General features: G+C 30.6%; 1 protein-coding gene across 5 annotated transcripts in view; it reads right to left on the bottom strand.

Annotated features, from left to right (window-relative positions):
• Positions 1-2157: 2157 nt before the first annotated feature.
• Positions 2158-17612, bottom strand: part of LOC148603574 (uncharacterized) — a 32114-nt gene continuing 16659 nt past the window's right edge. For 2 of the 5 annotated variants that reach the window (XM_088553126.1, XM_088553125.1), the window contains 2 exons: positions 10588-10649; positions 2158-3154 (listed from right to left, as the gene is read on the bottom strand). In XM_088553126.1, coding sequence (XP_088409252.1) covers positions 2790-3154; positions 10588-10609 — 387 coding nt within the window. In that variant the 5' untranslated portion in view covers positions 10610-10649 and the 3' untranslated portion in view covers positions 2158-2789. Of the gene's footprint in view, positions 3155-3802; positions 3874-10587; positions 10650-13557; positions 13618-17612 lie in introns of those variants that run through there. The other 3 variants (XM_088553127.1, XM_088553129.1, XM_088553128.1) reach the window with 3 other exon arrangements.

Here is a 17612-nt window from a genome sequence, read left to right as displayed (position 1 = left end):
GCAGATGTTTGAAAAAAAGGAGTTGCCTACGTTAGCATTGCACATGGTCTATACTACTTGTTTTAGGAGAATAGGGGTTGCTCATTTATTCATAAAAATAACTAAAATGAAATTTTTGACAGAGTCATCTGGCCTTAAAATGCTCATCTCAATGAAATTATAACTCGGTGCACCAATATGATATGGAAATATTTACAAAAGTATATGAGCAACTCAGACTCCACTTTAAACCACGAACAACATTCAGTTACCACTCCAAATTAACAATGACTATTCCAAATACACAGGTACTTTCTAAGTAAACGAATACCATTCTGAGTACTTTTAATTATTATTATTCTATTTTGGTTGTTTTATGTTCTTTGTTGTGTGTGTCTGTTTTCTGCGTCTGATCATTGTCCTTTGATTAAATTTTTTTGTTTTCGATAGAATCTTGGGTCCTTTGATTACTCTTTGTATGGTGGATGTACTATAGTTTGAATGATGTTTGTACTATGGTTTGAATGATGCTTGTACTATGGTTTGTATGGTGGATGTACTATGGTTTGAATGTTTACAGGTATATAGGTTGTTAATTTCCTTTCAAAATTTCTGCATGTTTTTCGTTCTGTTTCTTCACATTGGATGTTGTTTTGTCTCATTTTTTCTGTATATTGTCTTTGTTGTTTTGTATTACCATTATTATTTCTATGTTAAGTGTCAGTCTCTGTAAGAATCAGGCAGTGGACGAAACATGGTATGAAAGAACCCATCATTTTGATTGGACTAATTGCACAACAAGAATCAAGGAAAAAAGACAAGAATTTCCATATCATATTGGTGCGCTGAGTTAAAATTTCATTGAGACACTCTGAAAATGATCATTAAAAGGGCAGATAACGCTGTCAAAAATCTCATTATTCTAACATTCTATTGAAAAATTTCTGAGCAAATCCAGTGATGCAGATATCAAATATTGGTCTTTTTATACAGAGAAAGCATCCTTCAGTGAAATAATATTGTCAGATAGATGGGGTTTTGACATGCATGTTTCTGAATTTTCCCATTTTGCCTGATTTTTACAAACACTTACACTTAAGACTTTGATTAACCCGTGCTCTTGGATTTTATGTTCCATATAAGAGCATTTACAGATCAGTAATATATTTTACAAATAATTTTATTGAACTAAGTAATGACGTCATTGTGTTTATATTTTATGACGTAAAAAACGCACAATTCATTAGACACGACTTTTATAATAATAATATGAACAAACTGATCTAATTCCACCTATGAGTTATACCCGGATCTTTACCAAGCTCCACGCATTGACAGACTCTTACTAACCGATACAGACAGGCATTGCGAAATTTTCGAAAATGCCGCGTAAAATCATTTACTTTTTCCCGACTTTGCAAGATTTTTGCATTTTCTGAGAAGGCTGACTGCAATTCTAAGGTCAGTCGCTGTTTTACGGCTTGGATCTTTATAAATAATTACGTGAAACATTAAGGAACTGAAATTGTGTAATAATAAAAGTTTTTCAACCTAATGCATTTCGAAATAAAATAATGCTTGATTCCATTCTTTTGGTTCCAAATGGGTTATTAATCTTGTCATTTAGCTTTCAAGGAATCTTCAGTAAAACAGTCAGGTCAACCTATTGTTACACTTTTACAAATGAGGTACAGATATTTTGAACGACAGAAGTGATTTACTGCCTTTGTCACAGCATTTGTTTTCACTTCCGAAAACAATACATCATAATCAGTGAAACGTCTGCGACCGAAACAATACTTCCGGGTATAAAGTGTGGTTGTTGTAGTGAATGCAACATAAATTGATCTGCAATTAATCGTCAAATTGTAAAATGTATGTGTGTCTATGTTATACAATTACATGCATACTTTTCTTTAACTTTCGTGTGTAGAATGACATGGAAACCTTGTCTCTTTTTCCTGATTCTGATTATGCAAAAAGTCAAATTACACCTTTAAAGTGGTGAGTTATTTCAAAGTTTGTTTCATCCACTGCCTGATTCTCACAAAGCAGAGGAAAACATTATGACAAGTAAACATAATGTAATAGGTTTTCATTACCTTCTGTCGATTTAAAATAATCTTTTGTTCTTCAAGTAAGATATTTTATTTTGCTTCAGTAAGTAATCGACGAACATAAGAGAATCGTTTTATTCCAAGTACAGATTGACAGCCAAATGCTAATTTGTTGTTTGTAACATTTGAATGTTACGACAGGGCACATTGCAATACATTTGTTCACTTATTCTACGAAGCTCATGCCTATGAAATCCTTTAAATTCTTGTAGTATCGATGTTTGATTATAGCGTTAGCGTCCTTTTAAAACAATAGAGAAAGAGAAATACACAATGAAAACAAATAAGTGAACAATAACTAAGATATACATGTAGAACACTTAGTTACACTCTAGCAACAACAATGATAAGGTAAGACTGCATACAAAAATGAAGGTCACTAATGTTGTATTCCATGATTTGCGCATTGACTTTTTGAGTCCCAGATATATTTTTTCCAACAGCTTATAAAGTATCCCAAAATATCCTTCAATCAGAAGCTAAGCCTACCACTTTCGGCTTTCGTTTACTTTCTCTTATTGACTTCTTTAGTTCGATGTTTTGATATGAAATTTAGTACTATTGGCTATTAAACAACATTATGCAAAGTCTTGATTGAGATGGTAAAAATAAAATCTAAAATAACTCCTGGCCTGGTCTGTAGGTAAAAACAATTATTGGGTAGAAACAATTACAAACAGTTTCATAAAAAAATTACTCTTCTTTTTTCTTCATTCCACCAAATAATTGTCGCCAATCCTGAAAAACATTTCTGTATGGATTGTAATGATCCGAAAATGCACTGCTGTGTTGTCCCATTCTCTTTATATCAGGCATGCGTTGTAAGTTATGTCCGAATCGCATCATGAGACCGTCCTGTCCAAATCCCCTGTATGAAGGAGCAAACCCAAATCGTTTCTGGTACTGATCATACCATCTTTGAAACGGTGATGGCTGGTTACTAAATGGTCTTGACCCTCCATAACTTTCACCAAACGATGCTGCACTGACAATGGATGCCAATATCATCGTCAAAGCAATGGTGAATATTACTCCTGTACACAAACTGTTCATTTTGCCTGTAATGTAAAAAAAGTAAGGATGGCCAATCATTTTCGTCGAATCTGGGAGAAACTGGGTTAACGGTTTTGTGATAGACAAAGAAAGGATTTTAGATATGAAGGAAGCAAGACCATTGTCAGTCATGTGTTAATACGTCTCAGAATGTAAAAATATTTATAAGGTCCAAAATACTGTATCATTCAAAACAAATTTTAGTAATTAATTAAAATATCTCTTCCCCTGACCTCCAATGGCAAAAGGTCTCCGAACTTACAGACGGTTAACCATAGTCGACATAAATGAAGTTTGCCACAACGGAATTTAATGTGAATAGCTTATATATATATATAAAGTTTACAACTAGCATATACAACAAACCGTTATGATGTCATGTGTATTCACGAGTCTTTAAAAGTTTCTTTCCATTGTTAAAAGTTTAAATCATTTGTTTGTTTATGTATATTGCTTTCATTGAGTTGTCGGTTAATTGCCATACCAAGGAGTATTTTCTAAATATCAGCATCGTCAGCAAAATAAACAATTTCAATTATATCACTAATAAACAACACCGTTTTATCTAAATCCCATTAAATAGTCATGTTCAAAAGTTTAACGTTCAGTGTTGTGATTTCTATTGTATATCCATTTCATTTCATTAGCAATACCTCACTCCAAATAAGAAGCACGGCAGTCCTAATCTTGAAATCACTGTTTATTTCCGTTGTAGAAGTGTTCAGCTTGTATGGATAATGTTAACAAATACAAAAAACTGATTGAAATGAAACTGCAGAGATAATTGTCAAAACCATTTTCTGAATATCCATTTCAAATTTGAATTAAGTAGCACCCAGTGCTTATCTAAGCTGACTTTAATATGACTAATCACGAACAATAATAAATTAATGGAACTGGTATAATAAAATAGCATTTCGCTATAAAAGAGCATCCCAAAAGAATTAGGTACAGCTATCTATTTTATGTTCTATGTAACAAAATATTTAAAATAATAAAAAGCGTATCTATTCAAAAATGAAATCGGAAACTTATTTTTTTTATTTAGTAACGGGTATCCCTTTTAAGCAGATGTCTACTGAAGGCTTACTTATATGTAAAACACTGTTATGCTTAGTTTTCATTCATATATGGTACACCTAATTGTATAAAAAAAAAAAAAAACAACGTGTTGCCTTAAATGTACGACGAAAAACTATACTAAGTAGTAATAGTCTTACTCTTATGATATCTACCCTGCAAGTATTTTCTTTTGCTAGTGAGAGGTAATTTTCTTTTATTATGTTAGTAGGTAGTATAGGACTAAGTGTTCTATCAAATTTCCTATTACGATGCATCTAATAATATTTACTATCGTCAAATATTTAATGACCTTGTCACCTTTAACGACAATGTTGCAATTTCCTGCATCAAAGTTTATTTACTATTTAAAAGCTCCACCACAGGCTGAGCAAACCCCGCTTCTTAATGCAAAATAGCTTCGCGAACAGATTGTAATGACGAGTGCGCATGCTTTGAGAATGTTTAATTTTCAGCCTGTATATCTGTCTTTGAGCTAGCAGAATGATGCACAGTAATTTAAATTAGGAAGCGGTCATAGGTCTGAAGAGGAGATCGCTTGTCCACCAAGTTTTTTCAGGGTCTTTTCTATTATTAACCATGTAATTAATCAATTTCTTATAAGAATTTCTTAAAGTGTCATTTACTTGATTGCCATTTCTATATTTATCGTTTGTAGCGTCAAAAGTAATACTGATTTATAAAACCTTGAGCATTTACAAATTTGTTTCTCAATCTTGTTTTCAGGCAGATGCGTTTGGAAGAGTTATAAATAAATAAAATGAAATTCCAATTGATCCCTGTTCAGATATCTTCCTTTTACAATGCCAAAAAATGGAGAAAAAAACAAAACTTAGCACAGCTCTGTAGATGATACCCCAACCGCTCCTCTCCTTAGAAACTAAATAGTAAACTCCAAAAACCATTCTGATGAAGAAGTAAAAATAACAACAAATTGAAGTTGCACAATGGTATCATATGATTTAAAACTTTCATCAAATTCTTTTATGTGGATTCAGATCAGTTGTTGGGAATTGACGTACAAAATGGTCACTATACACACCGGCTTTACATTGGCATAAAAACAATATTAAGAACAATTTTTCAGAAAAAAAACTTACAATACGTATTTTATTAGTACCAAACGTTTGTTTATCATTTTCAAATATTGATTCTTACTGATAACTTGTTATTGATAGAGTTATATACACCATGACCGTCTATGTATGTGAAAGATAATTATCAAGTTTCAATTTTATACTGAAAGCATTTCGTTTAAAGTAAGCCTGTTTTAATACGTTATATCACGAATGCATGATATGACTTTAGACTTGAAGATCTAAAGTAGAAAATTAAATTATTTTTTGACCAACGTTCCGAAAAGAACAAATTAATTTTGTCTCGAAAGCAGTTTGTTTTATATTATTTTTGATTTTTGGAAATATATGGTGAGTTTGATAAAATTTTGATACAAGTTGTGATAATACAACAATTAAAACAAAACAGTCACTATAACTACCATATTCTGAAATAAAATCCAAGATAAAACTATAAACACTTTTTTTAAACGACACTTAAGGAATGATTGTTATATATATTTTTTTAGTCTATGAAGAAATAACATCAACCACCAAGGGTATTGAGTTTATTTCAAATAGACTGAAAAAATGTTACAGCCATTCCTTATAATTTAATTTTAATATAAAAAAAATCATAGAATAAATCATTAAAAAGTTTGAAGACATAGTCACAGTCATTTTAAAAATGTTGTCTATGAGATGATGGACACATTTTTTTTATCTAAGCAGATCGCGTGTTACTTCTGAAATTGAATTTTACGCTAACGTTGTATCATTTTATAACAATGTCTTGCCAACTACAAACTAATGTCATTGTAATTTCATTTCACAAGACGTCTGATCCCCGAATACCCGTTGATTTATCCTTAAACAACAAATCTGCAAAATATTATTTTACATGGAATCATTGTCGGTATTTAAACATGTACTGCTTTCTGGTAATCAAACCAGTATAACACTTTCATAAAACAAGTTCCGGGTAAATTTGCATATTTCATGAATAAAGCAGATAAAAATTGTTCAAGTTTTTAAAGTATAACACAGCAAACCGTGTTAACAGACCCTAAAAGGTTAAAGATACGTAATTTGGTATTTCATTGAGTATAATGTGGTATAATACTTTAATGGATATCTTTTTTTCGTTATTCGTTATCATGCTATCATCACCTATATGACAATTTAACCAAGGTAATGAAACAAATATATAAAATACATTCGCTAAATCGAATTGTAATTGTTATATTCCGTTCAAGCAGTCCACGCTTTAAAGTAAAATAAATTTGTCAATGCATCTTTAATACTTAACAAAATTGCAGAGGAAAAGGTAATTTCCGACCTAATTTGTAATCAACAAAACTTACGAAGGTGTTAATGCTTATTTAAGGTAGAATCGTAAATTTTGAATGTGGGCAGAATGAAACATGCAAACAGACTATTAAATACACAGTCAGTTTTATCGCGCAACTGAAATTAATAACCAGTTACCATACGATGCTATGTGCTCGAATGAATAAAACAATGCTAATACATTTCTTTTGGATTTCCAGTGATCACATAGGTGAACATTTGAAATGGTAAATCTCTCCCCTTTTCCCTGTTTCATATAGCCACATATGTCATTTCAAATATAAAACAGAGAAAGGGAAAATGACCATTTTATTCCATACGACATAGCGTGACCAAAGAAACTTGTTTAATCTCGACCGATGACACATACCCAGATTTACCCTATTTCGGTGGGTGTTTCTAGAAAAAACAGAGGACGCTTACCCTACCGATGCACATTGTCCATGCTCCCAGTTTTTGATGGAGTCCGAGTTGCTCATTTGCTTTTGTTACTTTGTATGTATGATTTTAGTTACTTTATGTTCTTTGTTGTGTATGTCTGTTTTCCATACCTGGTCTTTTTCCCTGCATCACATTATTTTGATTACCGCTATAATCTTGGTTCCCTTGATTATTCTCTCAAATAAAGGTGTTTTGCTTTCTGTGCGTTTTTCTTTGTCCTTATCTTCGTCTATTGGCATTTGAGTTTTTGAATCTTTTTCTTTTTGCAGTTGCCAACCTCGATTCCATACACATTAGATCTGAAGTTCATGTTACAAAGCGCACACTTGTTAATAGATAAGATTAACCATAGAATGTACTGGCTTTCAAGTTTTGTTAACAGTCTGTCAGTTATTGTACCGTGAAATTCCTCGTCCTATGTCTTTATTTTAGTAATATATCTATTCAAGCGACAATGATTTTATGTAATAAGCAGTCTCAATTCTCATTTTCTCAACTGTCGTAAATTCAGACTTTATTATTGAAACTTGTTTGAAAAAAAAAACAAAAACAAAACACGTATTCTCATTCATACAACAACTGTCAGTGTATTTTTGCACTCTATTTCAAATAGCTCATTATCCAATAATACAAGGTATTTTTATTTAAAAAGATCAAAACCTTAGTAGTTCAATCAAGTCAAAATATGTATCCCCATTCTGTAATCCTCTATTTTTGTAAGATCAATTTGTTTTTGTTATAATAGTAAACCATGACCAATAAAGAATACTTAAATTTTCTTTTGTATTTTTTTCCTTAATCAATTTAAAATATATAGAGCATTTATAATTCGTTAATGATCATTATGTCTACATAATATCAAAGCTACACATAGCAGCACACATTCGTCCCTCCTTACAAACAGCGTCAGGTAGTCCTTCCGAAATCATTCAAATCACATATTGTCTGACAATAGGATTTCGTCCTGAATTTACAAGAAAGATTGGCTAGTGTGATTTGGATTTGATTCAACCAGAAAAAAACGGCTTGTTTTAACGATTTTTATTTCAGGACAGGGCGAAAAGAATGCACCATATTTTTTTATGCTTTTAAAAGCTGTATCAGCTTCAACTTAACAAGATGTTCAATATCAAACATTTGTCATCCATTACAAAGATCACTGAGGCATTAAGACAACAAAAGATAAAAGTACTTCTCCGTCTACGAACCAGGCAGTATGTGTATAAGATGTGGTACATGACAAAAAGACTTTTTTATAGATTTTATAGCATTACCCAAGTTCGTGCACCTCAAAGCATCCAAAAATAATCATCAAAGTGTAAGTCAAGTTTGGTTTATAAAATATTGATAGACCACATTTAGATGAAATGCACTGTGGAAAAAAATCAGGAAAACTTTTCCACACTCTTCTTCTATAAAAGCAATAAAAATACCTACATCAAAACTGCTTCAAATTAAATTTAACTAGCTTTTCAGTTGTTTTCTGGATGTATTGAATATATTTGAAGCAAACATTACCACATTGAGGAAAATAATGTGCCCTCCTCCATTGCCTGATTCTTGAACAAAATGGTACTTAAATATCAGTCTTTATAAAAATCAGACAAGAGATGTTTCGTGCATATCAAAAACCAACTGAATTCATGTTAATTTCTAATTCAAAATATGTTACAGACCAAATACCAAATCATAGTTTTTCATTTTGTTGTTGCGCTTTTGAGATTACATCTATATAGATTGTACGAGAAAGTAGACTATGCAAGAGTTATCGTTCTTTACTTTGTTCTATTTGGTTGATTTAAGTGGAAGATAAACGTACGATTTTCTCAAAAGTATAGATCTGAATATGGAAAGAACAACTGTTAAGAGAAAAATAACATATGTAGATTGAAAAAGCATTGATTGTTTGGTGGGTTTCTCTTCACCATGAGTCACTTTAATATGGAGAGTGTCTGAATTTTATATGGACTGTATTTAGATGCTTCTCCATCTGATTGATATCATAAAAAATGCCCGTGAAAACTAAGGAATTGAAAAGCTTCATTAAATCGTATGAATTCTTTATGAAATTGCAGAAAAAACAATTAATTCAATTTAGTTAGTTGTCAATATAGAAAGGAGTGTAACTTCCATACATGAGTTATACATGTAGGTTTCCACTCAATCCATTTTTATTGATTTATATTATGATAAAAAAAATTAAATTCAGAACAAAGATAAAGAAAACTCCCATAATCTACAAAAGTATAAGAAAACTCTCAAGATCTACAAAAGTATCAGAGAACTCAAGATCTACAAAATTATGGGAAAACTCACCAGATCTACAAAAGTATCAGAGAACTCAAGATCTACAAAATTATGGGAAAACTCACCAGATCTACAAAAGTATAGGAAAACTTTCAAGATCTACAAAGTATGACTGCAACATTGTACCTGTCCATGCGTGACCTTATAATACAAACGACTATTGCCACATCTAACATCGTTCTACTTAATTCGGCCTTTTCTTCATCATAAAATATACAAAGCAAAGTTTAACTAGCGATCATTTCTACTGACATCACTAGCGTAAAGTGTATAGCCAAATATGGACAAATATGGCGGGTCTAAGGTTACCGTAATAGGTCACGAAAATGTAAAAAAAGGACTGTTATTGTCATATTAGAATCGAATCAAGTCACAGAAATTCATTCTGCATGAAAGGTCAGCCCGTGGTAAAACAATGATAAAATGGAGTTTCCGTGATTTATTTCTTCACTAAACATTAATGATATAGGACAGAGTCAACGATATATGATACGCTAAACATTAGTGGTCTAGGACAGAGTCAACCATAAATGATACAAATGAAGTGATAAATAATAAGCATCTGCTAAATGCATCAAAGCGCCGGACTCACAATTGGTACAGGAATTTGTATGTAGTGACTTTGATATAGTTAACAATAATTACATACTTTAAAACAATTATGCCTGTCAACTTCGTAAAAGGAAGAATTAAAATCATTATTTTTGACCAATATGTAAACTGAGATAGAATATTTCATGAAAAAAATCATCAATATTAAAAGTTTGTGATGTCACTCAAGAATAAAACATAACAGCAATGTAAAACACCAATCTCCTTCACAGAGGGCATATTCGATATTTCAAAGCTTTACACCTGTCACACTCAGCGTCAATCCCCGCCCTTTATGTAAATTACAAGAGTGCACAGGAAACAGCTTTGCAGATTTTAAACTAATTAGAGTTAAACAAACTGTAATAGCTAAACTGTTAAGTATGTGTAATGCCCTATTTAAGTAACATCCTCCACACCTGACTTGACCTTTTACTTTCCTCCACTACAAAATTGACCAAAACATTTTCATTCCACATTCTATACTTCTCTTTTTTGGTAAATTGACTTTTCAAGTACTTAGTCTATGTTTACAATACACAATGTAACTAATTTGTATTTATTTTGTAGCATATATATCATCTCTAATTAATAAGGACAGATTATTTACTCACCATAGATCTTTGGAACGAGCATCAGGAGAAGATATAATTATTTTGGTCTCATTAAGTTGCATCTACAAATGATCAAAATAATAGGCAAAAAAAGCGAGACGTCTTTTTATACACGTATTTTTGCTGGGTTATTTTTAATTTTTTTTTTTGTAGGAGGCGGGGGGGGGAGTGTTGTAATCGTTATCATCATCTGGCACTAGTCGTGTAGTATACTTGTTCTCTACTACGAAAATGACCATAGAGGTTATACCTAGTAAAGAATTATTAATTTTTAATACCTTAAAACACGCATTGGTGGCCAGTTTTAATTATAAAAAAACGAGGAATATTTCGGCATAGTTTTTGAGATGATTTCACAATTGCGTGCCAACGTTCTAATCAAATATTAAAGAACTACAATTAACCGGAAATCATTCTTTATAACATCAAATAGAATAATTACCAACACAAAAAAGGGTGTAGGAGCATGCAAAGTTATGCGTTATTTTCGTATTTTGATGTTTAATTCAATTAGAATACGACGCCCACTGATGAAGCATTTGTAGAAACTGTTTTTATTTTCCTTTTTCATCATATTCTTTGTTCTATGTTATGATTTTTACATCCTGTGAAATGTTTATACTCAAATAAAGTGCTAACTCCGGTTTATATTCAGATAAATGTGTAATAAATGGAGATAGAAAGAAAATTGATTGTCTCTGTATCATGTATGAGAACACAACTTGATGTCACTTAAGACGTGTAAAACTTGATGGAAAGGAATGTAAACGCTACAAAGGAACTTAAATCTTTGTTATAGTTGATGTAGTAGAAACAGAGCATCTATACCTTTTTTATTCGGATTTAATATTGCGATTTTTCTATCACGTTTGAAAAATATGAACACAAATACTTTATCCTTACGAAGTATTTCTTATTCTAAACAGTTTATCAGCAGAACGTGAATTTAAATTAAAAAAAAGACTATTGTTATTCAAAGCACTATTGAAAAATAATTTAGTTGATCTGTATATGTCTGTATATGTCATAAATATCAATAAAGACACGTAACTAGAGAAATAAAAGTAAGTTTTGTTAAAATTCATGGTATAATGTTTTAAGTAATGCAAAAAAGTCTAAAGTATTAAATATCAGGCTATAATTATGTCCCTTAACATAAATAACCCTTCTCTAATAGCATGTAATATGATTTGTACTGTAAATGTGTGCTTCAGTATTGACATAAAATGGAAGAAATAATCCACTACTACATGTAGAAATTGCTACATAGTTACAAAGTATGTTATGATGGAAGTTAACAAAATGAACTGCTGAACACTGGTCGTAGACACTTTAAGTATTGTAGAATAATATTTTAACTTCAAACTTGAATTTATGTAATTACTGTAGAACGCCCATTTTAAATTGGATAGAACAAAAAATGTTTCACTTGCCTTGTTTTTTGTTTTGTTTTTGTTTTGTTTTAGAAATTAACAGAATATTTCAATGCAATACTATATTTGCGTAAATTAACAAATAATTGAGATGTTTTTATTGTGAAAATAAGTAGTATTCGAGCCAGAAAAATCGCATTATTGATTTTTTATTGTGTACATAATATGTTCCGGATTTTTCTGATATCGCAAAATTAAAAAAAGCATTTTTGTTGTAAACGACGCAATTACAATACTCCATTCATGCAGTAACATCTAGATTTACACTAATTAATTGTGATCCTCCACAACCCCCTCTGCACTGATGAAATATGTTATGCAATGCCTTAAAATACTTAGAAAGAAATTCTCAGTAGCGATTCCATAAAAAAAACATTCAAAATCGATGGCTATGTAATCTGCTGTATAAAGTTATCAAATAAATCCTCCTTGACATAATGCGATTCTTTCATGTACCACGGGTTTGACATAAATTCAGTATTACTTGGAAACATGAAAAAAGTACAACGTGTAAATATCCCTTAATGACAAAGTGTAATGAGGGATTTGACAGTCAAAAGGATTCGAAACAAAATGTTTAACGACATGGAAAACTTCCTGTTGTGAATCAAAAATAATATTTATTACCAGATTAGCACAGCGTTATTCCATGGTAATTGTTATCAAATGTTTGATCCAGTGATTATGTTTTGGGGAAATTCCTATCGGCAATTAATTTTTGAAATGTATTTGTTGTATAATAAAATATTTCTTTATATTTATAGTACAAGTGATTGACGTGTTGGATTACTGTATGTAGTACATGTAGTATAAGAATTACTAATGTTTTGTTTCTGAAGTCTATTTTTCATGATTTAAGACTATTTTTTATGATGTAAGACTTTTTTCTGACAAACAGTCAATATCGTTTCCATCAAGCAGATTTAAACAAAACGTGAGCAAGCACTCTGAAAAAGCTTTCTTTACATTCTGTTTGTTGGTTAGTCATTGAATGTATGTTCTACATTCTTCGTATGATGTTTGTAGTGTCCTTTATCATCTAAAAGTTGATTTTATCAACTACATTTTACTAGTTCATAATATATCGACAAAGTGTATACAAAGGTCATTTAAAGTGAATAAAAAATTATAACCATAATTTCCTCTATGAATCAATATCGCATATTTTCAAATGTATTAACTACTCTGACTGTATTTGACATGTTTTGAATGACCGAATAACTCAAGTATTTACGAGTATGAATAGATCACAAAAAGTTAATCATCAGTAAATGACACAACGAATAGGGATATAAGACGCTTGATGAGGATCTAAGATGACGATGATAAATGTTCTTGACCAAAATTAGCTCGTTCATTTCTGAATAGGTTTATTGCACCAAGGGAAGGACCTGAAGAACACTGTAAAAATTGAATCTGATATCGCAATATTGGTGTTATAAGATAGTTTTCTCATTTACAGCGTAAATCTACACTAGAAAAAATGACCCTTCGATATTGCTGATAGATATTGAATTTATAATGACGGAATACTTACCAAGACATGAACAATAATCGTTTCGGAAGCGTGATCAGGACTTTAGCTTTTGTTCTTTTCTGACGTTTTTTATGACGTCAACAGTATATCCATACCTGTTGATAATATCATTGACAGAAAATGGAGATATGCAAAACACTACCCATTTTTTATTACATGTAATTGTAATACTGATATGTGGAATCAACAAAAATTAATATGTAATAACATGTAAACATCTTTTCACCATCGATTGACACCAACAATATATAAATGTCGACAAAATATGTAATAGAAAGTCTAACAAAATAAGACATCACTTTACTTTTATCTGCATCTTTCTTTGTATAGTCCCTTTAAATCCTTTAATATAACAATTTTATCATATTTCGTATTTTATAATTTCCATTGAAACAATGTGTTTCTGTGAAATTACACGCTTAGCCTTTTGATTGCATGGGATATTGCAAGCTGACGTCGACTGTTTACATTCAGTATAAAATTGTTTTCCATGACAAAATAGGTATTTCCCGTAATTTGTTCAATTTCTAAAGACATCAAGAAACAAATACAAATAAAAAACCTAACTCAACCATATAAAATATATACCAAAATAAATGATTAAAGAATCGAGATGGAAAGTATATCATTTCTACAAAGAAATGTAATAAAACAATTAATGCTGCTATGAGCCTCAGTCAATATCTCTTAATAACACAATAAAACATGATATCGTATGCACTTTATTAGCTGTCACAATCTTATGGAAAAACTGTTTAAAGTAAAATGTTTGCCAATTTCAAGTATGTTCTGGTTATTAACTTTTAATAAATTACGAACTCATGAATCAGTTACTTATTAAGCTCATATGTGTTGCGGAAGTATTCAGGTAAAATAAATAACCATTCAAATATAAACAAATCAGAAATACGTATTTACTCCATTTAATGAATTTGATGTGACCTCATTTTAATGAAAACCCATATTGTAGAATTGAACACATGTCAAGTTAAAATACACTAAAACCAATTACAAAATGAACCTGGGCTACGACCTTTATCTGAAAATGCTATAATATCAATGTCAACGTAAGATGAAAATTTGCATCAAGGGAAAGAAAACCGTCATTACTATGATTTTTTGATGAATTGTTATTTGATGTTAGTCTACTTACATTTGTTTTGATTCACAGGAAATATTTAACTTTCAAAATTGTTTTCATTAGACTATAGTCAATGTAATGTTCCAATGATGATATTACACTATAGTCACTGTAATGTTCCAATGATGATATTAGACTATAGTCAATGTAATGTTCCAATGATGATATTACACTATAGTCACTGTAATGTTCCAATGATGATATTAGACTATAGTCAATGTAATGTTCCAATGATGATATTACACTATAGTCAATGTAATGTTCCAATGATGATATTACATGACACTTCATATAGGATGTTAAATATCATATTGTTATATAAAGAATATTTTACAAGTTATTTTGTCATGTCACACAACAAGGTAAGTCGGTTGTTATACATTGGGAATATATATATTGGGAAAGTTTTTTCTCGATATTTTGATTGTCTTGAAAAAGAAATTCAGTAATACATATTTTAAAATTCACGAAACACATTTCTACATTCCTTGTAATGCACTTCGGAGTACTTCTTGGTGCTAGATTTGGCTTTCTGTTTCGATATGTTTGTATTTGAGGATTTCTTATATATAATATTTTTTTTTTATTTAAATCTTGTTTTATTTGATTTCAATGCTGTTGATGAGAGGTTACTCCTTTAAACACGTGTATAGAATAACGAAATGTGCAGTATCATAGAATTGGTACTCTTGTATTTAGTATATAGGCTTGGTTGGTTGTTATACAAGAAGAGTCATAAAATGATTCTAGTTGATAATCTGTTTTGTAGCTTTTTTAACATTTAAACTCCATTCTAGTGTCAATTTTTATTTTACTAGGCTTTTTATTCATCTAATCAGCCGGACAATCAAATATTATAAAATATCAGTCCATATAAAATTCAGACACTACCTATGGTAAGGTGATTCATAATGTAGAAAAACCCATGGATGCTTTTTTAGTCTACATATGAAATATTTTTATGTGACAATAGCCCTTTCTGTATTTAGATCTGTACTTTTTGAGGAAATTATATTTTAATCTCCCACTAAAATCAACCAAATCAAACCGATTCAAGATAGATACCTCTTGCAAAGTGCTAATTTCATGTACAATCTAAATAAATTTTATCTCAAATGCGCAAACCCCAAATGAAAAACTAAGACTGGTTATATGATCAGTAACTGTCTCTGAACAAATAAAACTGAATTCGGTGGATTTTTGACATACATGAATCACCTCCTGTCTGATTTTTATAATGACTGCTACTTCACAATTGATACAATTTATTGGCATATATGTACTACCAAAGTGATTGTTAAAAAGACAAAAAGAATATTAATAGTCTATTTTAATGAACGAAGAAAAAAAGGAGTCGAGTACTTATGGGATTACGATCAATAGTCAAATAATAAACCAATCATCAAACGTATTTGTATCAATGGATCCATGGACAATCCCTGTATCACAACGGTGTGATAGCATGACTCTTTATGGATTTTGAACAATACAAAATGCAATAAATTAGAAATAAACTCCTGATGAATTATATAAAAATGAAAAAGTAGGTCGAACTCATGAACGAAAAAAAACAAAATCTTTTGAATGTTAAATGAAGAAATATGAAAAGCATTTTAACTGTATTTCCAAATGTTAAATGCATATCTTTATCTTTGCCAAGTAATTATACAAATGTAGACTTCTTTATAAATGTCAATCATCCTTAATTGTTTACGATAACCAGATAGTTAACATATCATTATTTTTTGTGAGAATAAGATAGTGACGTCAGTATAGGCATTTTTCGTGTTTGTAATTTATTCTAAATTTTAAGATAACATCCACATCAAAATTGAAAATTTCGATATGTTATACATGTGTTTCATGAAGTCAGCAGCATTATATAGGAATACCGAACTTCAATATAAATTGTATACAGAAGTACTTAACACAACAGATATCGAAATGTGAAGTCGGATCCATTACCAAGAGCTCTACCATGTGCAATGTAAACAATGTAGTCTAAGTTAATTAAACATATTGAATACTGCAATTTTTTAAGAGTAATACCTGTAATTATTTTGGATCAGACATGTTTGACTACATGTTTGATAACTGGACTGATGAATACCTACAGTAACTACTGATCCGCCAGCAGTGTCATCGACCAAAGTCCCGCCTAACGCAATACAGAGAATGGAGCTTCAGTGTTGAAGTGCTTCCTTCGGTTCAGTAAATAATCTATGACTATTCTAATAAGTGTTTTAAGTTTTCTATTAGGATAAAATGTAAATTATCTATAAACGGCGTAGAATGTGTCATCATGGCTTGTAAATATCATTCTTCACTTATTACTTTTTATTCAGAATTTCAGTTTGAAAGTATTCATAACCAAAGACAAGTTGTATTTAGTTTGCAATTATAGCAAACTTATTATGTGAATTGTTATTTCTTTTTAATCTTGAACTTAGCACAGTTTTCAAACAAAGTCTAAAATCTTTCATTTTTTACACTCAAAATCTAATTTGGCTATTTTTCCTATTGGTTAACAGTTATTGTTTCTACTCTCGTTCAGTTTTATTCGTTCATAATGAAGAATGTTTATTCCCCTTATTCTTGTTGTCTCGTTTAATGTGTGTGTGTGTGTGTGTTTTTTTTTTTTTTTTGTTTGTTTGGTTTTTTTTGTTTTAATTTGTATTTGTATTTGGATTCTTTCTACGTTTTTATTATTCATATCTTTAGGATATTTATAACCATTAAGTGCATCACTGGAAAAAAGGATATCGGATGTAATGGCGGGATATTGTTCTCACCAAAATCGATAGTCAGATATGAAATATTTCCAACAAGCATACAACTGAAGAATAAATGTATACTATAACATGTACTGTTGCTGTTAAATAGATTTTTGATTTTCCAATGAATCCGATTTATA

The sequence above is a fragment of the Perna viridis genome, chromosome 11 (assembly GCF_037379345.1).
Source record: "Perna viridis isolate PV_CMFRI_1.1 ecotype Kerala chromosome 11, ASM3737934v1, whole genome shotgun sequence".
Classification (NCBI taxonomy): Eukaryota; Metazoa; Mollusca; class Bivalvia; order Mytilida; family Mytilidae; genus Perna; species Perna viridis.
The sequence above is the reverse complement of the archived record's forward strand: the minus strand, read 5'-3'. Positions and strand labels throughout refer to the sequence as shown.